Raw genomic sequence first — 25,267 nt, forward strand, 5'->3', positions numbered from 1 at the left:
ATGGATAACATATTTCTATTTAACAGAATCAGCTCATCAATTTATCAGTTCTACTGTTAACCTGTTTTCTAACTTAATTATTTGAACTTCACTGTTTTTTTTTTCCTTCTGTTCTCCTTAACTTTATTATTTCTTCTTTTTCTAAATTTTTTAGTTGGATGCTTAGTCATTTAATTTCTCCCTTGTTTTTAATACAAATATTTTAAGGCTATGAACTTTGCTTTATTTGTATCCATGGATTCTGATGTGTAGTATTTTCATTATCATTGTCTAGAAATTCAGTTTTGATTTGATTTGATTTGATTTGATTCCCTTCTGACCCAAGAGTTGTTTGACAGAGAGATTTTACATATTCAGGTGGAAGATCCATTTTACATTGATTTTGGTTTTTTGTGTGTGATCAGTGAACATTGTATTAGTTCTAATTTTTGGAATTTGTTGAGATTTTCTTCTTGGCCTAATATTGATTTTGTTATTTAGTTTTTTTTTAATATTCTTAAGGGTTTTTTGTTTGTTGTTGTTGTTGATTTGATCTGTCCTGGAATGAGAAAGGTGAGTTAAATTTTTCCTGGTTTTAATGTGTTTCAATCTATTCTCTATTTTTCCTATATCCCTTAGTATCATAGTTTTATGAAAGCTGCTATGTTTTTGGTACAAAAATAGTCATAACTTTATAAGTCCCTTGTAATTTGTGGCCTTTTTGCCTCAATTAGTGCTTTTTTATAGCAAACTTTATATTTTGGAATAATTTTAGATTTACAGAACAGTTGAAAAAATAGTGCAAAATTTCCATATATTCTTCACATAGTTGACCCTCATGTTACTATCTTTTTTTAAAATTTTTATTTATTTATTTGACAGACAGAGATCACAAGTAGGCAGAGAGGCAGGCAGAGAGAGAGAGGAGGAAACAGGCTCCCTGGTGAGCAGAGAGCCTGATGTGGGGCTCGATCCCAGGACCCTGGGATCATGACCTGACCTGAAGGCAGAGGCTTTAACCCACTGAGCCACCCAGGTGCCCCTCATGTTACTATCTTGTATGACATTTGTCAAAACTAAGTATCGATACATTGCTATTAACTAAATACCAGACTTTATTCAGATTTCACTGATTTTTCCACTAATATTCCTTTTCTGTTCCAGACCCCAACCCAGAATCCCATATTGCCTTTAGTCATTATATCTCCTTCAATCTGTGATACTTCCTCAATATATCCTTGTTTTTCATAACTTTGACACTCTCAATGCCTTTGGTTTTGAGTTCCCGACTTGTCTGATAATTGAGATTGCAACCCACATTTTCTTTATTAGCATTTGACCAGTATACCTTTGTCCTTTCTTGTATATTTAACCTTTCTGAATCAATTTTTTAAATTGATTTCCTTTATTTATTTGAGAGAGAGAAGGAGAGAGAGAGAATACATGCATACATGAGAGGGGGAGGAGCTGAGGGAGAAGACAAGCAGTCTCCACCCTGAGCGCAGAGCCCATCGCAGGGCTGGATCCCCAAGACAATAACCCTAGCCAAAATCAGGAGTCTGATGCCCAACCAACTGAGCCACCCAGGCACCCCTTAATTGATTTTCTTGAATACACCATTTGGGTTTTACTCAGTGATCCAAAGTAAAATGTGTTTTTCTTTAAACAAATAAGTTAAGACCATTTATATTTATTGATAAAGAAGATGTTTGATGTTGGGGCACCTGGGTGGCTCAGTGGGTTAAGCCTCTGCCTTCAGCTCAGGTCATGATCCCAGGGTCCTGGGATCAAGCCCCACATTGGGCTCTCTGCTCAGCGGGGAGCCTGCTTCCTCCTCTCTCTCTCTGCTTGCCTCTCTGCCTACTTATGATCTCTATCTGTAAAATAAATAAATAAAATCTTAAAAAAAAAAGATGTTTGATGTTAATATTGTCATATTATTTTAAGTTTTATTTTCCTTTTTAGCTATATGTTTATATATTAAAAGTATTTTACTACATAGTCTGTTTTGTTTGGTATTTTTGTAGTTACCCTAACATTTAGTAAGGTTTACATTTTGGCTTAGTGACTAAAATTAGGTATCTTTTTTTTAATTACATTTTTTCTATTTGTTTATTGCTAATACAAGGAAATACTGTTCCTAGAAAAGAACACAGGCATAATTTCTTTGAAATCACCCTTAGCAACATTTTTCTAGATATTTCTCCTAAGAGAGGCAAAACCAAAGCAAAATTTAACTGTTGGGACTATACCAAAATAAAATGCTTTTGCACAGGAAAGGAAACCATCAACAAAACAAAAAGATGACCTACTGAATGGGAGAAGATAATTACAAATTATATATCTGATAAGGGGTTAATATTCAAATATATAAAGAACTTATAACAGACCTATGAAAAGATGCTCAACATCACTCATCATCAGGGAAATGCAAATCAAAACCACAGTGAGATATCACCTCACACCTGTCAGAATGACTATTGTCAAAAAGACAAGAAATAACAAGTGTAGAGAGGATGTGGAGAAAGAGGAATCCTTCTGCACTATCAGTGGGAATGCAAATTGGTACAGCCACTGTGGAAAACAGTATAGAGGAATCCATCAGAATCCTAGAGAAGAACCCAGGCAGCAACCTCTTTGACTTCAGCCACAGCAACTTTTTGCTAGACACATTTCCGAAGGCAAGAGAAATAAAAGCAACAATGAACTGTTGGGACTTCACCAAGATAAGCTTTTGCACAGTGAAGGAAACAGTGAACAAAACTAAAAGGCAACCTATGGAATGGGAGAAGATAGGGGCACCTGGGTGGCTTAGTTGGTTAAGCATCTGCCTTTGGCTTGGGTCATGATCCCAGGGTCCTGGGATCAAGCCCTGCATTGGGCTCACTGCTCAGCAGGGAGTCTAATTCTCCCTTTCCTCCCCACTTGTGCTCTCTCTCTCACTATCTCTGTCTCTCTCAAATAAATAAATAAAATCTTTAAAAAAAAAAAAAGGAATGGGAGAAGATATTTGCAAAAGTCTTATCAGATAGAGGGCTAATATCCAAAATCTATAAAGAACTTACGAAACTCAACACCCAACAAAACCCACAAAAAATCCAGTCAAGAAATGGGCAAAAGACATGAACAGACATTTCTCCAAAGAAGACATACAAATGGCCAACAGACACATGAAAAATTGCTCCCCATCATTTGGAACCAAGGATATACAAATCAAAATTACAATGAGATACTAATTCACACCAGTCAGAATGACTGAAACTAAAAACTCAGGAAACAACAGGTGTCGGTGAGAATGTGGAGAAATGGGAACCCTCTTACACTCTTGGTGGGAATGCAGACTGGAAAACAGTATGGAGTCTCCTTAGAAAGTTAATAGAGCTACCCTACAACCCAGAAATTGCACTTCTAAGAATTTATCCAAAGGATACAAACATGCACCCCAATGTTTATAGCAGCAGTATCCACTATAGCTAACCTATGGAAGGAGCCCAGATGTCAATCCACAGATGAATGGATAAAGAAGACAGATATTACTCAGCCATCAGAAAGAATGAAATCTTGCCATTTGCAATGATGTGTATGGAATTAGAAGATATTATGCTAAGTAAAATATGTCAGTCAGAGAAAGATAAATATCACACAATTTCACTCATATATGGAATTTAAGAAACAAAACAGATGAACACAGAAGACAGGAAAAAATAAAAGAAAATAAGATGAAAACAGAAATGGCAACAAACCGTAGGAGATTCTTAACTATAGGAAACAAACTGAGGGATTCTGGAGGGGAGGTTGCGGGGGCTGGGGTAACTTGGGATAGAGCATTAATGAGGGCACTTGATGTAATGAGCACTGTGTATTATATGCAACTGATGTATCACTAAACTCTACCTCAGAAACTAATACACTATATGTTCATTAAATTGATTTTAAACTTAAAAATTAAAAATGCAACTGCCATATGATCCCATAATTCCACTACTGAGTATTTACCCAAGGAAAATGAGAACAGTAATTGAAAAACATATATGCACCCTTATGTTTATTGCAGCATTATTTACAATAGCCAAGATATAGAAGCAATCTAAGTATCTATCAATAGGTGAACACATAAGAATGATGTGGTATATATATACAATGGAATATCACACAGCCACAAGAAAGGATGAGATTGTGCCATTTGGGACAGCATGGATGGACCTAGAGAGTACTATGCTAAGTGAAATAAGTCAAAGACAAATACCATGATTCCATTCATAAGTGGAATCAAAAAATGAATAAAAAAAGCACAATCAGACCTGTAAAAACAGAGATGGTTTCCAGAGGGGAAGGAGTTGGAGTCAGGCAAAATGGGTGAAGGGGGGTGGGGTATACAGGCTTCTAGTTATGGAATGAATAAGTCAGGGGAATAAAATGCACAGCAAAAGGAATACAGTCAGGATGCCTGAGTGTCTCAGTCTATTAAGCATCCAATGCTTGATCTTGGCTCACATCTTGATGTCATGGTCGTGAGTTCAAGTCCCATACAGGCCTCTGCAGTGCGGATAGAGCCTACTTTTAAAAAAATAAAAAGAGGGGGGTCAAGATGGCAGAGGAGTAGCAGAATGAGATGATAACAGGTCGCAGGAATTCAGCTAGATAGTTATTAAACCAGTACTAACACCTACAAACCCAACAAGATCGAAGAGAAGAGAAGATCAAAGAGAAGAAGCACAGCAATTCTAGGAACAGAAAATCGACCGCTTTCTGAAAGGTAGGACGTGCAGAGAAGGGAATCTGAAGTGAAGGGAAGATAGACTGCAGGAGGAGGGGCCAGCTCCTGGCAAGCATCAGAGCAATGGAGCACAAAATTTGAACTTTTAAAAGTGCTCCACTGATGGACATCTCTCCAGAGGCCAAGTGGGGGTGGAGCCCTCGAGGGGACAGTGTGGTCTCAGGCCCTGTGGGGCCACAGAAGGATGCAGAGTGTCTGAGTATAGCAGAGCTTGCAGGTATCAGAGCAGGGAAGCTGGCTACAGAGACAGAACTGAGGAGTGAGCTCTCAGCTCAGGGTTACCTTAAACTGTGGCCCATGGCACAGTTGGACCACTGTTCTTTGAGCAGGTACCCCACAAGTGGCAGGTCCGGGGAAACCAAACTTCCTTCTCTGGAGGAAGGAATCTGCTGGGTTTGGAGACTCCAAACAGGGCTGTGTGCCAAAGACAGAAATGCTCAGTCACATGCCAGGTAAGCTCGGAGTGTGGCCAGAGACTAGGGAGACAGGAGTGATTGCGTGCTTTTCTCTGAGGGCACACTGAGGAGTGGGGTCCTGAGCTCTCAGCTCCTCCAGGCCGGAGATTGGGAGCCTGCCATTTTCATTACGATCCTCCAGAACTCTGTGGAAATCAGAAAGCATTCAGGGAACAAAAGCTCCTGAGAATGAACCCGAGTGGATTACTTAGCCCGGACGCTGGCAAGGGCAGCACAATTCTGCCTCAGGCAAAGACATCTGAGAATCACTACAACAGGCCCCTCCCCAGAAGATCAGCAAGAACATCCAGCTAAGTCCAAGCTCACTGATCAAGGAGAACAGCAGAATTCCAGAGGAGGAGAAAGCAAAGCACAGAATTCATGGCTTTCTCCCCACGATTCTTTAGCCTTGCAAAGTTAATAAATTTTTAAAAATTTTTTTTAATTCTAATATTTTAATTTTCTCTTTCCTCTTGTAATGTTTTTTAACTAGTTTATCTTAATAATAACTTTCTAAAACAAGTCTTTTTAAACCTTCATTATTATAGTCATATTTATCCTTCATTGTATCTAACTTTATTTTTTTGTATACATATGCGGTTTTTATCTTCTAAAAATTTGGGGGGATAGTTTCTTCTAATAGATCAAAATATACCATAAATCAAGCACCTGGGTGGCTCAGTGGGTTAGGCCGCTGCCTTCGGCTCGGGTCGTGATCTCAGGGTCCTGGGATCGAGTCCCGCATTGGGCTCTCTGCTCAGCAGGGAGCCTGCTTCCCTCTCTCTCTCTCTGCCTGACTCTCCATCTACTTGTGATTTCTCTCTGTCAAATAAATAAATAAAATCTTTAAAAATATATATATACCATAAATCACCACACACACAAAAAAAAAGAACAAGAAGCAGTACTGAATGCTAGGGACCTAATCAATATGGACATTGGTAATATGTCAGATCTAGACTTCAGAACGACAACTCTCAACGTGCTAGCTGAGTTCAAAAAAGCATGGAAGATATTAGAGAAACCCTGTCGGGAGAAATAAAAGAACTAACATCTAAAATCTAACCAAACTGAAGTAAAAAAAAAAAAAAAAAAAGCTATTAATAGGGTAAAATTAAAAATGGAGGCTCTAGAAGTGTGTAAACCTGGTGATTCACACACCTGTACCCCTGGGGATAAAAATATATGTTTATAAAAAATAAAAAATTAATTTAATAAATAAATAATAAAAAAATAAAAATGGAGGCTCTTACTGCTAGGATAAATGAGGAAGAAGAGAGAATTATGATATAGACGAACAAATGATAGAGAATAAAGAATCTGAGCAAAAGAGAAACAACTACTGGACCACGAGAGGAGAATTCGAGAGATAAGTGATACCATAAGACGAAACAATATTAGAATAATTGGGATTCCAGAAGAAGAAGAAAGAGAGAGGGGAGCAGAAGGTATATTGGAGAGAATTATTGTAGAGAATTTCCCTAACATGGCAAAGGGAACAAGCATCAAAATCCAGGAGGTGCAGTGAACCCCCTCAAAATCAATAAGAATAGATCCACACCCCATCACCTAATAATAAAATTTACAAGTCTTAGTGACAAAGAGAAAATACTGAAAGCAGCCCAGGACAAGAAGTCTGTAACATACAATGGTAAAAATATTAGATTGGCAGTGGACTTATCCACAGAGACCTGGCAGACCAGAAAGAACTGGCATGATATATTCAGAGGACTAAACGACAAAAACATGCAGCCAAGAATACTAGATCCAGCTAGGCTATCATTGAAAACAGAAGGAAAAATAAAAAGCTTCCAGGACAAACAATAACTAAAAGAATTTGTAAACAGCTCTACAGGAAATATTGAAAGGGGTGCTCTAAGCAAAGAGAGAGCCTAAAGGTAGTAGACCAGAAAGGAATAGAGACAATATACAGGAACAGTCACCTTACAGGCAATACAATGGCACTAAATTCATAGCTCTCAATAGTTACCCTGAATGTAAATGGGCTAAATGCCCCCAATCAAAAGACACAGAGTATCAGAATGGATAAAAAAAACAAAACCCATCAATATGCTGTCTATAAGTATACCTCATTTTAGACCCAAAGACACCTCCAGGTGTAAAGTCAGGGTGGAAAACAATTTACCATGCTAATGGACATCAAAAGACAGGTGGGGTGGCACTTCTTATATGAGGTCAATTAGATTTTAAGCCAAAGACTATAATAAGAGATGAGGAAGGACACTATATCATACTCAAAGGGTCTGCCCAACAAGAAGATCTAACAAGTTTAAATATCTATGCCCCTACCATGGGAGCAGCCAATTATATAAACCAGTTAATAACAAAATCAAATAAACACATTGACAATACTACAATAGTAGTAGGGGACGTTAACACCCCCCTCACTGAAAAGGACAGATCATCCAAGCAAAAGATCAACACGGAAATAAGGGCCTTAAATGAAACACTTGACCAGATGGACATCACAGATGTATTCAGAACATTCCATCCCAAAGCAACAGAATACACATTCTTCTCTAATGCACATGGAACATTCTCCAGAATAGATCACATCCTGAGTCACAAATCAGGTCTCAACTGGTACCAAAAGATTGTGATCATTCCCTGTATATGTTCAGACCACAATGCTCTGAAGCTAGAACTCAATCACAAGAGGAAAGTTGGAAAGAACCCAAATACATGGAAGCTAAAGAACATCCTACTAAAGAATGAACAGGTCAACAGGAAATTAAAGAATTGAAAAAATTCATGGAAACAAATGATAATGAAAACACAATGGTTCAGAACCCGTAGGACACAGCAAAAGCGGTCCTGAGAGGAAAATATATAGCGATACAAGCCTTTCTTAAGAAACAAGAAGGTCTCAAATACACAACCTAACCCTACACCTAAAGGACCTGGAGAAAGAACAGCAAAGAAAGCCTAAACCCAGCAGGAGAAGAGAAATAATAACGATCAGAGCAGAAATCAATGAAATAGAAACAAACAAACAAAAAAAAGTAGAACAAATCAACAAAACTAGGAGCTGGTTCTTTGAAAGAATTAATAAGATTGATAAACCCCTGGCCAGACTTATCCAAAAGAAGAGAAAGGACCCAAAGAAATAAAATCATGAATGAAAAGAGGAGAGCTAGGGGTGCCTGGGTGGCTCAGTGGATTAAAGCCTCTGCCTTCAGCTCAGGTCAAGATCTGGGGGTCCTGGTTTTGAGCTCCTGCATCAGGCTCTCTGCTTGGCAGGGAGCCTGCCTCCCCCACCGCCTGCCTGCCTCTCTGCCTACTTGTGATCTCTGTCTGTCAAATAAATAAATAAAATCTTTTTTTAAAAAAATCTCCAAACAAACAAGAGCCCAGAGCCAGACAGCTTCCCAGGGGAATTCTACCAAACATTTAAAGAAGAATTAATACCTATTCTCCTGAAACTGTTCCAAAATATACAAGTGGAAGGAAAACTTCCAAACTCATTTTATGAGGACAGCATTACCTTGATCCCAAAACCAGACAAAGACCCCATCAAAAAGGAGAATTACAGACCAATATCCTTGATGAACACAGATGCAAAAATTCTCACCAAAATACTAGCCAATAGGATCCAACAGTACATTAAAAGGATTATTCACCATGACCAAGTGGGATTTATTCCAGGGCTGCAAGGTTGGTTCAACATCCACAAATCAATCAATGTGATACAATACATTAATAAAAGAAAGAACGAGAAATATATGATACTCTAAGTAGATGCTGAAAAAGCATTTGACAAAGTACAGCATCCTTTCTTGATCAAAACTCTTCAAAGTGTAGGGATAGAGGTACATACTTCAATATCATCAAAACCATCTATGAAAAACCCACAGCAATTATCATTCTCAATGGAGAAAAACTAAGAGCCTTTCCACTAAGGTCAGGAACACAGCAGGGATGTCCATTATCACCACTGCTATTCAACATACTACTAGAAGTCCTAGCCTCAGCAATCAGACAACAAAAAGAAATTAAAGGGGGGCACCTGGGTGGCTCAGTGGGTTAAGGCCTCTGCCTTCAGTTCAGGTCCTGATCCCAGGGTCCTGGGATAGGGCCCCGCATCAGGCTCTCTGCTCAGCAGGTAGCCAGCTTCCTCCTCTCTCTCCCTGCCTGCCTCTCTGCCTACTTATAATATTTGTCTGTCAAATAAATAAAAAAAATAAATAAATAAAGCAAGCTTTTTTAAAAATTAAAGGCATCCAAATCAGCAAAGAAGAAATCAAACTATCACTCTTTGCAGATGATATGATACTAGATGTGGAAAACCCAAAAGACTCCACTCCAAATCTGCTAGAACTTGTACAGGAATTCAGGAAAGTATCAGGATATAAAATCAATGCACAAAAATCAGTTGCATTTCTATAAATCAACAACAAGACAGAAGAAAGAGAAATTAAGGAGTCAATCCCATTTACAATTGCACTCAAATCCCTAAGATACCTAGGAATAAACCTAACCAAAGAGGCAAAGAATCTGTACTCAGAAAACTATAAGGTACTCATGAAAAAAATTGAGGAAGACACAAAGAAATGGAAAAATGTTCCATGCTCATGGATTGGAAGAACAAATATTGTGAAAATGTCTATGCTACCTAAAGCAATCTACACATTTAATGCAATTCCTATCAAAGTACCATCCATCTTTTTCAAAGAAATGGAACAAATAATCCTAATATTTATTGGAACCAGAAAAGACCTTGAATAGACAGAGGAATGTTGAAAAGAAATCCAAAGTTGGTGGCATCACAATTCCAGACTTCAAGCTCTATTACAAAGCTGTCGTTATCAAGACAGTATGGTATTGGCACAAAAACAGACAAATAGATCAATGGAACAGAATAGAGAGCCCAGAAATAGACCCTCAACTCTATGGTCAACTAATCTTCGACAAAGCAGGAAAGAATGTCCAATGGAAATAAGACAGTCTCTTCAACAAATGGTGTTGGGAAAATTGGACAGCCACATGCAGAAGAATGAAACTGGACCATTTCCTTATACCACACACCAAAATAGACTCAAAATGGATGAAAGTACTCAATGTGAGAAAGGAATCCATCCAAATTCTTGAGAAGAACACAGGCAGCAACCTCTTCGACCTCAGCTGCAGCAACTTCTTCCTAGATACGTCGCCAAAGGAAAGGGAAGCAAGGGCAAAAATGAACTATTGGGATTTCATCAAGATCAAAAGCTTTTGCACAGCAAAGGAAACAGTTAACAAAACCAAAAACCAACTGACAGAATGGGAGAAGATATTTGCAATGGACATATCAAATAAAGGGCTAGTATCCAAAATCTATAAAGAACTTATCAAACTCAACACCCAAAGAACAAATAATCCAATCAAGAAATGGGCAGAGGACATGAACAGATATTTTTGCAAAGAAGACATCCAGATGGCCAACAGACATTGAAAAATTGTTCTACATCGCTTGGCATCAGGGAAGTACAAACCAAAACCACAGTGAGATACCACCTCACACCTGTCAGAATGGCTAAAATTAACAAGTCAGGAAATGACAGATGCTGGTGAGGATGCAGAGAAAGGGGAACCCTCCTACACTGTTGGTGGGAATGCAAGCTGGTTTAGCCACTCTGGAAAATAGCATGGAAGTTCCTCAAAAAGTTGAAAATAGAGCTACCCTATGACCCAGCAATCACACTATTGGGCATTTACCCTAAATATACAAATGTAGTGATCCAAAGGGGCATGTGCACCCTAATGTTTATAGCAGCCATGTCCACAATAGCCAAACTATGGAAAGAACCTAGATGTCCATCAACAGATGAATGGATAAAGAAGATGTGGTATAGATATACAATGGAATACTACGCAGCCATCAAAAGAAATGAAATCTTGCCATTTGCAGCGGCAATGGTGGAACGAGAGGGTATTAAGCTTAGTGATATAAGTCAATCAGAGAAAGATAATTATCTATCATATGATCTCTCTGATATGAAGAATTTGAGAGGCAAAGTGGGGGGTTTGGGGGGCGGGGAAGAAAAAAATGAAACAAGATGGGATGAGGAGGGACACATCATAAGAGACTCTTAATCTCACAATACTAACTGAGAGTTGCAGGGTGGTGCGGGGGGAGAAGAGGGTGGTTGGGTTATGGACATTGGGGAGGGTATGTGCTATGGTGAGTGCTGTGAAGTATGTAAGCCTGACGATTCACAGACCTGAACCCCTGGGGCAAATAATACCTTATATGTTAATAAAATTTTTAAAAATATAGAAGAAAAAGGAATATAGTCAGTAATATTGTTACAGTAATGTAATGGGGGAGAGGGTAGCTATCTATACTTGTGGTGAACATAGCATAATGTATAAAGTTGTTAAATTACCAAGATGTATACCTGAAACTAATGTAGCATTTTGTATCAACTATACTCAATAAAAAATGGGGGGGGGAATACTATTGATTTTTATAAGTTGGTTTGGTACCTGGCCTCCTCACAAACTTTTTTTTAAATTCTAATATGTCTGTTGAATCTATTGGTTTTATTTATTCTTTTCTGATCCTTATACAGCTTACTTCTTTTGCTCCCATTATAGTATTGACCATGACTTCCAGTTCTATGTTAAACAGTAGTGGGTGAGAGTAAGTATCTAGTCTTAGTATCTAAGTCTTATCCTCAGTATTTAGACTTATCCTCAGTCTTAAAGGAAATGCATCTTGAAGGAAATGCAGTCTTGAAGGAAATGTATAAAATATGGTGTAATGTTTTGGTATGTAACCTTCACCAAGTTAAATTTGCCTTCTGTGGTGCCTGGCTGTCTCAGTTGGTAGACCATGTGACTTGATCTTAGGGTCATGAGTTCAAGCCCCAAGTTGGGCACAGAGTTTACTTAAAGGAAAAAAAAAAGAAATTTGATTTCTATTCCCTGTTTTTAATCATAAGTGGGAATGTAACATACTTATTCTACATTAATTGAGATAATCACATGAGTATTCTCCTTTAGTCTGTTAATGTGGCAAACTACATTGATAGATTTTCTGAGGTTGAATGAATTCTCTTTACATTCTTGGAATAAACTCGGTCAATGTATATGATGTATTATATAACATAATGTTCAATGCAATTAGCTAATATTTTATTTAGGATCTGTGCATCTATATTCATAATTGAAATGAGCCTATAATTTTCTTTTATTATCCCTGTCTAGTTTTAGACTCAAAGTTTGAAGATTGTACTAAACTAATAAAATGAGCTGGGCAGCTTTCTCTCCTTTTCTATTTTCTCTCCTTTTCTATTTTCTGGAATAACTTGTATAAAAAGAAAAGTAACTATTCCTTAGGAGTCTGGCACAATACACCTGTAAACTTATCTGGGCCTGGATTTGGGGGGAAAGGGATGATGTCCTTGCATACCATTTCAGTTTCATTAATACTTAGTGGTCTATTCAAGTTATTTACTTCTTGCTATTCCATTTTTGTCATTTTTTATTTTTCTAAGAATAAAAGTTTATCGACATTTTCTAGTTATTTCTGTCAAGTTCCTAATAGTCAGGTTTCTGGCTTGACTGCCTAGTGCCTTCATAGACAGGGGGGCACTGAAGGAGTAGCATGTCTATCATTTGGGGCCAGAGGAAGTTTGGCTACCTTTGTACTTCCAGCAAAGCAAAGATTTGTGTGATTCTCTGTTGCTTTGGAAATTCGTGATTGTATATGAATGTGTGCACTTTTGTAAGTGTGTATGTTTACACATGATGCTCTAGTGTGTTTCTATTTATATGAAAATAGACCAAAAGAAAACAATTTTTCAAACGAAATTAGCAATGATTCTATGTGTAGCTATTTTTCTGTGTTTATTTGTATGTGTCCCTGAGCTGTGAAGGGGTAATTCCATGGGTCTCTCAGTGTCTCTGTGTATGTCTGCATCTCTGCCAGTGTTGATTCATTCTGTGGGTTTTTCAATGTCTCAGAGTATCTGCAGCTATGAGGGTTCGTGATTCTATGTACATCTTTATGTCTCTGCAAAAGTCTCTGTCTCTAAATGTGCGTGGGGGGGGTGGAGATTCTGTACGCATCTCTGTGTTTCACTGTAGAAGTATATGCATGGAGTGCACATGCTACGTGGCAAGTTCAGACTCTCCAAGTCTGGAAGAAACATTACAACAGGAAATGCTCTGGATTCCAGCTTCCGGATGGAATTTCACTCAGAAAAATACCCCTTCCTAGTCCTCCCAATAACTGCAGCATTCTTTGTCTTTTTTCAAGAGGCTGGGTTGAAGGGGTTTATGCTAACCTTGACCTCAAAGGCCTTGTCTTTCAGGAGGATTTGGCAGAGCCATGAAATTCCACACCCTGCCACTTGCCTCTTGCCAGGCCTACTTCTTCCTCCTAAAGCCTTTTATAGTTCCACGTTATCTACCAGACCAATTCTGATCCAAACTGTCCAGAGAGGCTTGGGAAAAACACAAGGAGATGAGGAGGAAAAAAAGAGTAATATTTTTTGGAGTAAATATATAAATAAAGATTAGATTTGAGAGGAGAAGAACAGTTAAAGAAATGATAACAGGAGATAAAGAGACAGAGACAAAGAAATAGGGCCTGACAGGTAGGAGTAAATAGTCAGAAATAGAGATAAATAAGTAAGGATGGGGACAGAGAGATGGAGTGGGCAGGGTGGAAAAAGGGACAAATGGGGCAGGAATGTAGGGAGAGAGAGAGATGAGGTCAGAGAGGCAGCTACATAAAAGTTGAGGACTGAGAGGAACACAGAGATGATAACAGCCAGGTATATGGGAAGGGGATGTTTGGATTAGATAAACAAAGACAGAAAGAGATAGGGATAAAGATGAATAGAGGTTGATGATGTAGCAGTTGACATTTTTTGAGAATTTGTTATGTTTGTTATGTTTGAGGCATGGCCCTACAAACTGTGCATGTGTTAGTTTATTTAATGCTCACAGTAATGCCATGAAGCAGGTACCCTATTTCACAGATGAGGACACTGAGGCACAGCAAGTCAGAGGCATAACTAAGATTTGAATCCAAACAATCTAGCACCAGTGACAGTATTCCTGACTATTCTGTCAGTGATGAAGAGAGACAGAGGAACGGGAAGCTGGGGACAAGAATGCAAACAGAAACAGATAAAATTCACATAGGGACAGAGAGATGGAGAAAAGAGATAGGCAAATGAGGAGAGCAACCCAATAAGAGAGATGGTAAGAGATAGAAAAGGGGTGATAGAGAGATGAGGAGAGAGTCATATAGGGAAACAATGGCAAAAAGACCAACATAGAGGGGTAAGAGAGACAGAGACAAAGAGTATGTTATGGGGAGGAGGGGAGATGAAAGAATGGAACATAAAGGTGAGAATAGAGAAAGATAGGTGAGGAAGAGAGACAGATGAATGCAGCAGTACAAACAGGAAGAGGAGAACTGGGAAACAACCAGAGAGAAGTAGGGACAGAGTAATGGAGACAGAAAGGCAGACAGTAAAGAGGCCAAGGAGACAAAGGAAACTGAAAGAGAAATAGGAAAGACAGAAGTTCTGGAACACACAGAAATTCAGAAACAGATGAGGTAGAGCAATGTGGCATTATAAACACAGAGACTCCGACCAAGCTGAGAACTATAAGTTAGATAAGAACAGGATAGAGACAAGGCAATCCTCAACATACACAATATTTAAAAAAAAAAAAAAAAAAAGGAGCAAGAAGAGGAGAGAGATGGAAAGAGAATAGGAGAAACAGGAACGAGAAACCACCAGAGAGATGTAAACAGAGAGACAAGAGAAAGCAAAATGTAGACAGAGATAGGGGTATCTGAGAGGTGGCCAACAGTGATGCTGAACTTGGGGAGACAGTAAAAAATAAGAAAGAAATAGATACAAAGATAAAGTCATCTTGATCCAACAACTTACAAGTCTCTTGGATATATCAGGGCTGGCACTGGGCACTATGGTGCCCACTAGACTATGAGCTTAGGAAGGCAAGGCCTGGTCTTTGTTATTCACTACTGTATCTTCTACCCACAATATAGTCCCACTCATAGCGAGGACTAGTGTTTTTTAAGCATTAGGTCCCAGAGAAAATATACATGCATTGCATGGATTTTGTCATTGAATCCTTACAACTCTGATGTAGTAGGTATTATTACAGATGGGGAACTGAGACTCAGAGTGTTGAGTAACTTGACCAAGGTCACACAGAGGAACTAGGAGTGAAGCCCAAGACAGGTCCAATGGCAAAAGTATTTCAGGAGCCAAGGATGAAGATGAATCTTTCCCTGACCATGCACTTGAAGTACAAATAAATTCTAGTCTGCATGGTTTCAAGGTCTACACATTTGACCATCATGACACACACATGCTTCAGCGAAGACTTGCTGACACTGATGGAAGCCTGCTGAGCCAAGGTGCACATGTCCTGACTCCTCCCCCTCTGTAGCTCCCTCCATCCAGTGAAGAAGACTAACCTGACTAGCTCAGAGAAACTTGAAAAAGTCCTGTGAGTGGCAGTAATAAACTGTGGAAGAACCCCAGCCTGGGGCAATCAGAGAATGCTTCCTGGAGGAGGAGGTAGTTCAAAGAGGCCAGAGGCAGATTTACACAGAAGTCAGTGAAGGTTCAGGACCCCTTATTTGCACAAGTCCCTTCTAAGGCCCTGCTTAACAATCAGTGAAAAATCAAAGAGTACTAAGGATTTGTTACTCTGCAAGAGAACTGAAATGCCCTAAATCTTACAGCTCATACCTAAACTATCAGTAGTAGTTTATTTCTATCGACCATAGTTTATAGTTAAACTACGACAGTAGTTTATTTCTATCTAAATTTATTAGTTTATTTCTATCCACCACACTATTAAGAAAGCCTAATATTTTTATTCTTTCTGTAGAAAATGGCCTTACCTCATGCTTCAATGACAAAATAGGAGCGATAGAACATCAGGAATGGTTACTAGGCCCTTATCTTCCCACTGCCATCTCTCTAAACCTCCCAGTAACTGTGTTCATTCTTGTCTTATACCTATGAGCTATAATGAGGGGCCTGAAGACCTCTCCCCCTTTTGCCTCAGATCCCCCTCCTTTCCCTTTCTCTTCTGCATTTTTATCCTCTCCCTCTCTACTGGACCATTCCCAACAGCAAACAAGCACAGTCTAGTATCTCCTATCTTTTAAAAAAATATTCTTTGACCCTCCTCCTACCATCACCTTATCTGTCTGGGCTCTGTTCCCATTCACAGCCAAGTTTCTCAGTGGAATTGCCTATACACCTAGCTCTAATTCAGTGGGGGTGAGGGTGGTGCTCTGTTCCCTCTGATCTCAGGGACGGTCCTGTAACAAACTACACTCTCACCAGCACTCTACACAATTATTACTGTTTGTTAAATTATTTTATTTTTCATTATATACATTATATATTTTAGAATCTACATATATAGACAGCTTGAATAAATAATAAATATCTGTGTACCCATCACCTAGCTTGAAAACCAGATCATTTTCAATGACAAAACCCCCTGGGTAACCCTCCCCAGTCACATTTCTTTCTCTTCCCTGAGGTAACCACTGTTCTGAATTTTTCATTTTTCATTCTTTGCTTTTCTGTATAGTTTTATAACATACAACTGTATCCATATATTGCATAATTTTTCATGTTTTTCATGTTATATAAACATATTCTTCTATGACTCTTTTGAATCAGCATTAGGTTTTCTTAATTTCATCCATGTTGATATGTGTAGCTAGAGTCCATTCATTTTTCATTTCTTTATATTAGTCCATCATATAAATATATCTGAATTTATTCATTCCATGCTCATTTCCATTTCTTGCTATCACTAACAGGCTTTGGTGATATACAGGCTTTTCTTGTAGGATTTCTCTAAGGAAGCAATGCTCATATATATTTTTTTTTATCTCAGGACTTCCTTTATATTCTAAAAAATCACTGCAAGATAAATAAATCTTTTTAAAAGGTGGGGGGAGGATGGAGCCTGGGTGACTCAGTAGGTTAAGCACCTGACTCTTGATTTGGGCTCAGGTCATGATCCATGATCATGAGATTGAGGCCCCACCCCATACATGGGCCCTGAGTCTGCTTGAGGTTCTCTCTCTCCCTCCCTCCCTCTCTCTCTCTCTTTCTCTCTCTGCTCCTCCCCACACACTTGCACAGTCTCTCTCTCAAATAAATAAATAACCTTTTTTTAAAAAATCACTGCAGGACCTCAAAGAGCTTTCTTTCACAAAATGTAGTATCAGTTGAGACTTGCTGCATTAGAAATTAAAACTACAAAAGTTTCACTATATTAAATTTTAAATAACAACAATAAATCCATCTTTTCAAATAAATAACATATTTTATGAAAAATAACTATTTTCCAAAACAAAAATAGTTCAGTGAAAAGAGTGGCATTGTTTTATGTTTATTGCACATCTCTTTATGTTATGGCTTAATAGAACAGCTGGATTCTCATATCTGGTCTGAATTCAATATGTTGTGTTATCTAGAAAACTCCACTCTACAATCTTGAGAGAATGAGAGTAAAAGAAGCAAATAACACCTTACTAGCATTATGGTTTTGGCTCCCTGGCCCCCACCTCTGCCCCCAAGATAACCCAGACCACACAGGGAAAACCACTGCTCTAGGATATATACCTAAAAAGTCTGGGTCATAGAGTATGTGCATCACTGAGCTTTACTAGAAAACATCCAGCTTCTTCTAGAGTGGTTGTATCAATTTACACTCTTACCAATGGTGTAGCCATTCCCTCTTCATCCATTCTGGTGTTCACCCCTACCACTCCATCAAAACTGCTATCAAGGTCACTTCCAATATCCAAGTTGCCATATTCAATGGACCCTTATCAACCTTCAACTTAGTTGACTTCTCAGTACTCTTTTTAAAAATCTCCAACACAACCTAGTAATGTCCCCATCTCTTTATCTCTTCCTCGGGCTCCTTGCCATCTCCTGCTCCTTTTCCCAATATCTAAAGTTGAAGTTCCTTGGAGCTCAGTCAAGGATTATCCTCCTTTCTCTTTTCTCTTTCACACTGACCTCTTCTCTCGTGGCTTTTAATACCATCTCTATAGTGACAACTCTGATTTATATCTGAAACTCAAACCTCTCCCTTGGGATGTATATACCATTACCTGCTTCGGCCTCTCCACTTGATTATCTTAAGGGAGTGTAGAATTCAACCCTTGGTCTTCCCCCTGAAAACCTGTTCCTCTTTCTGTCTTCCTCATCTCAATGAATGACCTAGCCCACATCAGATCCATGGAAGGCATCAAAGATGCCTTCTTCTCTCTCCCTTCCTCAAGCCACCACACCAACCCCTTTCAGTTCTAAATATCTCCCAAATCTATCTACATCTCTCCATCTCCACAGCCACCACGTTAGTCCACTTGCCATTATCTCTGATTGCAGTAGGTTTCTAATCTTGCCCACCTCCAATCCAATCCACAGCAGCCAGAGTACTTCTTTTAAATCATACCACTTCAATCCCAAATTTAAAACTTTTCAATGTAGGGTATTTTAGCATTTGAGAGATGTGAATTATCTACAAAAAAGTTACTATTTCATCATTGCCCATGGTATGTGCTCAAAAGGACATGCATCAAATGAGCAGAGATCTGAAGAACAAATAAAGTAGAATTGGGGAAATGTGGGATTTTATACAGAAGCAACAGCATATACAAAGACTCAGAGGCTAGAAAGACTAAAGAATGGTCAAAGACTTTCAACTTAGCCTTAAGAATGAAGTCTGGAGAGGTAGGCAGGCATCAAATAAATCATCAAGGGTGTGGCTTAATCTTCCTTGTTGAAGAAGGTAGGCTTCCTTTTGAGCCAGTGGGGAATCATTGAAGGTTTCTAAACAGGACAGTGATAGGAGTTGGTTTACCTTTTGAAAAGATCACACTGCCTACAGTGTAGAGAAAGGATTCCAGGGAGCAAGACTGAAACAGGGAGACCATGACAGTATTGCAGTTTAGACATGGTGCTGACTAGGGTTGTGTCAGCAGAGATGAAGAGACTGCATAAATAAATCTGGAAGATATTTGGGAAGTAAAAATGACAAGATTTGGTGATTGCACGGGCGTGGAGGAGAGAGAAGAGTCAGGGGTATAACTCAGGTTTCTGCTTTGACTAGAGTCATTCACAAAAGTAATATACAAAGAAAGACAAACAGGTTGGGAGTAGGATGCCTTGAGGTGACAAAAAACTGAGGTTTTAGGTGTTTCTGGAGTGCTCAGATAGAGCTGTCTAATAACCAGTTGAATGTGTCAGTCAGGAGAAATATCTGGAATTGAGGTATCAGTTTGGGAGTCATCAGCAAAGAGATGATAATTGAAGCCACAGGAGCAAATGTAATAATTGAAGGAAAGAGCACAGAGAGAGGAGAGAAGAGAGCTCAGGCCAAATCCCAAGGAGCACCACAATTTAAGGGTTGGACAAGGAGGAGCCTGGAAAGTAAAGAGGAATTTGAACAAGGCAGTAGAAGAAAAATGTGAGTGTGGTGTCATGGAAGTGGTTTAAGGAGGAAGGAGTGGTCACAAGTGCCAGATACTACCAAGAAGTCAAGTAGGATAACCTCTGAAAAGATTGTATTAGATTTTGTGAGGTAGGCTGTGGCAGACCTTGCTGAGAGAGCACTATTAGGCAAGTAGTGGAGGCAGATTGGAGTGGGTTGAAAGATAAGTGGGAAGTGGGAAAATGAAGAGAGTTAAGTTTAGGCAAGTCTTTTGAGAAGCTTATGGAGAGGATAAGGTGGTGGTTGGAGAGGAAGAATTTCCAGCAATTGTTTACATGTTTTCCGATGGAAGAGACCCACATGAATATGTTTAGATGATGATGGGCAGAAGCAAGGACTCTGTAGGTTTGATAGCAAGAAGTCCAGAATTTACTTTCAGTGACTTCTGTTTACTCTGTGAAATAGGAGGTCGGGTCATCTGCTGAGGCTTGGGGGCAAATGGAAAAGCTGTGGGTTTGAGGAGAAGGGAAGTTTGAAAGGGCCACTGTGGAGCATGGGGGGGGAAGAGCAGCCAAGGGACACAGTAGAGCTGTAGATCAGTACTGAGGACCTCATAGATGCTGGGGACCATGAGTCTATAGTGGCACGAATCTGTGAGACTGAATAGTTTTCTCCAGCAGTGTTTAGCTGCCTTTGCACAGGCATGGAAAAAGCGGACAGTCGGACTGATCCAAGGTTGGGATACTGCCAGGCAGATGCAACAATTCTGAAAACTGAGGCTTTTGGCTAAAGAGTAGCCAAATTAAGGACCATAAGGTCTGGTCTGAGCGGAGTGAAGTGTATCAAAGACAAGTCCTCTATGAGCCAACCACTAGGGAGATTCTGGAACCTGTGGAAAGGTTTCTGGTAAAGAGACTGAAGGACGAGCAGACAGAGGAAAACCTGGGAAAGGAACAGAAAGACAGATCAGGGGTTTTAGCCCAGAGACTAGCCTGTGTGGGACCACGGACGGATGGGGAACGAAAGCTGAGGGGAATGTTTAGGGGGAGGCGGACCTTTGAGGGCGGTCACAGGGAGAAGCGAGGCGGGTCCGAGTTAGGGGGCGGAGCCAGGAGCGAATCCCGGGCAAGGGGGCGGGGCTGGGGTAACTGGGTCCCAGCGCCGCTGTGGCTGCGGCTGCCTCACCGAAGGCTCCCGCCTCCCCATCCCCCTTCTCCGTCTCCTTCCTGCCCGCCGCCGTGGAGACCTAGGCCGAAGCTGTTACCCTGCCCCCGCGGCTGAAGCATCGTCCAGAGGGATTGGCTGAGGGCGAGCCCCGCAGCCCAAGCGCGCGACGCACACGCGCGCCCCCAGCCAGCGCCATCCTCTCCTCCCTCCCTCCCCTGCCCTGCCCTCCCTTCCCCTCCCCTCCGCCCGCCAGCCTCCGCTGCGGCGGGAGGAAGAACCCTTTCCGACCAGTCAGAAGAGCCCAGATCGATTCCCATTTGGGGAGAAAGAGACCCCGCACACCGAACAGACCGACCGCTCGCCCCGGAGCCACGGAAGTGGCTTGCGTCTTAAGAGAGAGCCCGCGCCGAGCGCAGCCCCCCGACCTCACCCAGCCGCTGCCGCATAGACAGCGCTCCTCAGCGGGCCCCGGGCCCCGCCGAGCCCAATCCCTGCGCAGGGCCCGGGCCGGCGATGCCTGGCACGGCAGCGGCGGTGGCCGCGGCTGCTGCTGGTACTGCCACTGCTGCCACAGCTGCTGGCCCGGGCCCGGGCCGGGGGCTTGAATCTCCGCAGTGGGGCTGAGCCCGCAGCCCCGCCCCCCGAGCCTGAGGCCGTTGCTCCGCCGGGCGCCGGGCCTCCTCCGCCCGCGCCTCCGCCCCAGGAGCTGGAGCCAAGCGGGGAGCCCGGGCCCCGCGCCCAGGCCCGGACCATGCATGGCCACCGAGCCCAGGGGGGCGCCGGGCCTTCTGAGACCGAACACCCAACCACGAACGCCCCCGGCGCCGCTCCTCCGGTCAGTGTCGACACGGATCCTGGAGCCTCCGAGCCCGGACTGCCGGTGCTTAGGGGCTCAGTCTCCGCTCTCGGCGGCCCCCTGGATCCCCAGTGTGCCGGACCCTCAGACGCCAGCCTGGGCGCTGCTCCAGGCCCCCGGGTCTTACCCTGCGGCCCCAGTCCACAGCACCACCGGGCCCTGCGCTTCTCCTACCACCTGGAGGGCTCACAGCCCCGGCCTGGTGAGTGATCGAGAGAGCATGGGAGCCCGAGCCATGGGCCTGGTACTGGGAGCAGGTTCTTGTTCTCGGGCCCTTTAAGCCCCGCCTCGGAGCCGGCCCGCTCACCCTGGCCCTTCGAGTCTTCTCAACCCCCACCCCCTTCTCTCGCTCCTCTTCCGTCCAGTCCTTTCTGCCTCTGTCCGCGGTCCCCTCTCTCTGTCCCTTTGCCCCCTCAATCCTCCCCACCCCCTTCTTATCTATCTGCTGAGACTAATGGGAGAGGGAGCACTCAAAGAAAAACGGTCAGAATTGCAAGGCAGTAAGGGGAATTTGGTAGGGGGAACGGAGTTTAGGAAAATAGGAGAAAAGGAGTCTCCCATTTGCTAAGCGCCTACATTGTGCCAGGCACTGGACTGGGTGCTTTATATGGGCTCTCATTTCATCTTCAGGAACCTCCTGTGAAGTACCATTAGCCCTATTTTGTAGGGTAGGAAACCGAAGCCCAGAGAAGTTGAGTAACTTGCCCAAGGTCCCATAGCTAGAATAGAGCCAGGATTCAAAACCAGATGTATTTGAGTCCAAAATCTGTGGTCTTTCTCTTTCCCCAAACTGAGGCTGGAGACCATGAAAGTAATGCCAAGCCTTCTGCTTATGTGATTTTCTCCTCTACTGTTCAGCAGCTCTGGAGTATGAGTGGAAAAAAAAAAAAAAAAAAGAGGGATGGTGGATTGATCCAAGGTTGGGGTATTGCCAGGGTGTGTGTGGCAGGAGGACAAGGGAAGAAGGGAGTAGAAGGTGCTGATGAACAAGATAGGTGGAGGAGGTGAACCTTGGGGATCAAGCGGGAGGAGAGGGCTGGAAGGGCTGATAGGTAGGGAGAGAGCAGAGGGGGTTGGGGGCAGCAGCCAGTTGTAGTAGGGCTGTAGATGGGTGGGGCTGCAAGGATGGTTGTGAAAAGAAATCAGGATGCTTGAACTTGGATTTGCAGAGGCGGAGCCACTCTAGGTCGGGCTGGGGCTACAGACTACTGCCTGGAGACGCATTTGCACTGCACAGACTTGAGTGTCTGAGGTGTCCAGCAGGGCCACCCCCATCTGGGGACATCCCATGTGGACCTGGACCCAGGAGCCACAGAGAACGAGCAGTGTATTTCTGGTCTGCCTTCCACTGGGCAACACTGACAGAGCTGTTGAGCCCCTGGGACCCCCACCCCCAACACACAGGGCTCACATCCCCAAGCTCCATAGGGACTGTGGTCCAGCACAGTTAGCAGTAAATGAAACATAAAGCACTGGCAAGATGTACCCCTTACTGCTTTTGTGACCTTGGGCTAGTCATGGAACCTCTGGGAGTTTCCAGGGGCTCCCTCAGTGTGGGCTGGAGATATCCAGTTGACAAGAGGCCTTTAACACCCTGCCCTGCATGTTGCTCCTGCTGGCTTTCCAAACACCGCTTGACAGACACTGTGTGGAGCAGGCTACTTGCCTGCCCTACTGTAGCACCTTCTTTCAAGTCCCAAAACATGCCACAATGACTCCCGCCTCAGGGTCTTTGCATCTGCTTTTCCCTCTGCCTGGCAGCTCTTCCCCCGTGCCCTACCTGGCTTATTCCTCATCTTTCAGGTCTCAGCTCAGATGTCACCTCCTCCAAGAGACCTTCCCTGACCACTTTGGTAGGGGGGAGGGGAGGACAATTGTGAGTCTCCGTCACAGCTTCCATCCTTGCCCTTAGTACAGTCTGAAATTATCTTATTGTATGTGTCCACTTGCTTACTGCCCATCTTTCTCCACTAGAATGTGAACTCTTTGAGGGCAAGGGGATTGTATCTGTTTTGTTCAGTCTTGTGTCCCCCCAGTGAGTAGAGCAGTGCCTAGCATATAGTAGGTGCTTAATAAATCCTCACTGGACAAATGCCTGAACAAATATTAAGGGAACACATAGTAGGCCCTCAGTAACTATTGTCTAAGAGAAGGATAGCAGAATTCCCGCCCTCCAGATGCTCTTGGTCTGAGTCAGTAACTGAGTGGTGTCTTGACCCTTGGTCTCTAGCCTCTGATTGATACTGCCACTGCTCCCACCTCACAGTGGTGATTCCGAGTTGTCTTCCCACTCCACCAAACCTGACAAATTACCAGTCACAATACCCATCCTGAACTACTCCCTTCCTCCCCAAAAGAGCAAAACAAAGTTTCCAGGATTCTTTTTGGCAATCAAGTCCCTGTGTCTGTAATTGGTGGCTGTCTTTTATATATAAATATAAATGGCTGATATAGATAGATGATAGATGGATAGATAGATAGATAGATAGATAGATTCTCCAAATGGGGATTAGGAGTAAGAAGAGTGTTAGGGAAGGACCTGGCTTCCCAACCAACCATTCCTAGCTGACTCACTGTGTGACCCAGGTTGAGTGACTTCCCTTCTCTGAGCCTTGATTTCCTCATCTAGAGAATGCCTTGAGGAGTCTATGAGATACTGGTGAGAAGCCTGCAGAATAAAATTAATTTTTTTAAAAAATAAGGGGAAAACCTTCTGAAGAGGAGGCGGAGGAATTACTCAGGCCCTGGCAAAGCAGGCACTGGGCCATGTGATTCACAGCAGCATGGCGTGTGAGAGGCCTGCCTCCCCCACTGCCCAGCTGGCCCAGGTTTAGGCACAAGTGACTTGCTTCTCTCTCCACAGAACTCGCCTATAATTGGCCCAAAGAGGGCAGGGTTGGTGGTTGTAGGGTGTGTATCTGTGTGTGAGAGAGAGAAAGAGAAACAGACAGGCAGAAAGAGAGAGAGTTCTCTCAATTAAAGGGTTGAAACATTTTAGTCCACATGCTAAGATTTCTGTGTGCCTGCCGACTTCCTCCTTCAGACTGCTGAGGCTTGTATTGAATCACCACCCTTAGGGACCAGTGGCCGAACCTGGTTGGGGGGTGCTTAAAAATAATACAGTTGATGCTTGAACAATGGGGGAGTTAGGATTATGAGCCCCCATGCCCCTACTTGCACAGTCAAAAATCTGTGTATAACTTTTGACTCCCAAAAACATAACTACCTAATAGCCTACCTTTGACCAGAATCCTTACCAATAACATAAACAGTCAAATAACAAATCATTTTCTATATGTACTATATACTTAATTCTTTTAAAGTAAGCTAGAGAAAAGAAAATGTTATCAAGAAATCATAAGGAAGAGAAGGGGCGCCTGGGTAGGCTCAGTCGGTTAAGCATCTGACTCTTGATTTTAGCTCAGGTCATGATCTCAGGGTGGTGAGATTGAGCCCCATATTGGGCTCTGTGCTCAGTACAGAGTCTGCTTGGGATTCTCTCTCTCCCTCTGGCCCTCCTCTGACTTGCACACACACTCTCCCCTTCTCTGTGTGTCTTTA

General features: G+C 42.2%; 2 protein-coding genes across 2 annotated transcripts in view; one reads left to right on the forward strand and one right to left on the reverse strand.

Moving 5' to 3' along the window:
- Nucleotides 1–21,923, reverse strand: part of GNL3L (G protein nucleolar 3 like) — a 68,342-nt gene extending 46,419 nt beyond the window's left edge. Inside the window, exon 1 of the mRNA XM_059385055.1 lies at nucleotides 21,834–21,923. The gene's annotated coding sequence lies outside the window, so the exon portion shown is untranslated. The remainder of the gene's footprint in view (nucleotides 1–21,833) is intronic.
- The window catches only part of FGD1 (FYVE, RhoGEF and PH domain containing 1), a 41,431-nt gene continuing 36,987 nt past the window's right edge, over nucleotides 20,824–25,267 (forward strand). The window contains exon 1 of the mRNA XM_059385053.1: nucleotides 20,824–21,908. Within this exon, the coding sequence (XP_059241036.1) occupies nucleotides 21,602–21,908 (307 nt within the window). The 5' untranslated portion in view covers nucleotides 20,824–21,601. The remainder of the gene's footprint in view (nucleotides 21,909–25,267) is intronic.

This window comes from Mustela nigripes, chromosome X (assembly GCF_022355385.1).
Source record: "Mustela nigripes isolate SB6536 chromosome X, MUSNIG.SB6536, whole genome shotgun sequence".
NCBI lineage: Eukaryota > Metazoa > Chordata > Mammalia > Carnivora > Mustelidae > Mustela > Mustela nigripes.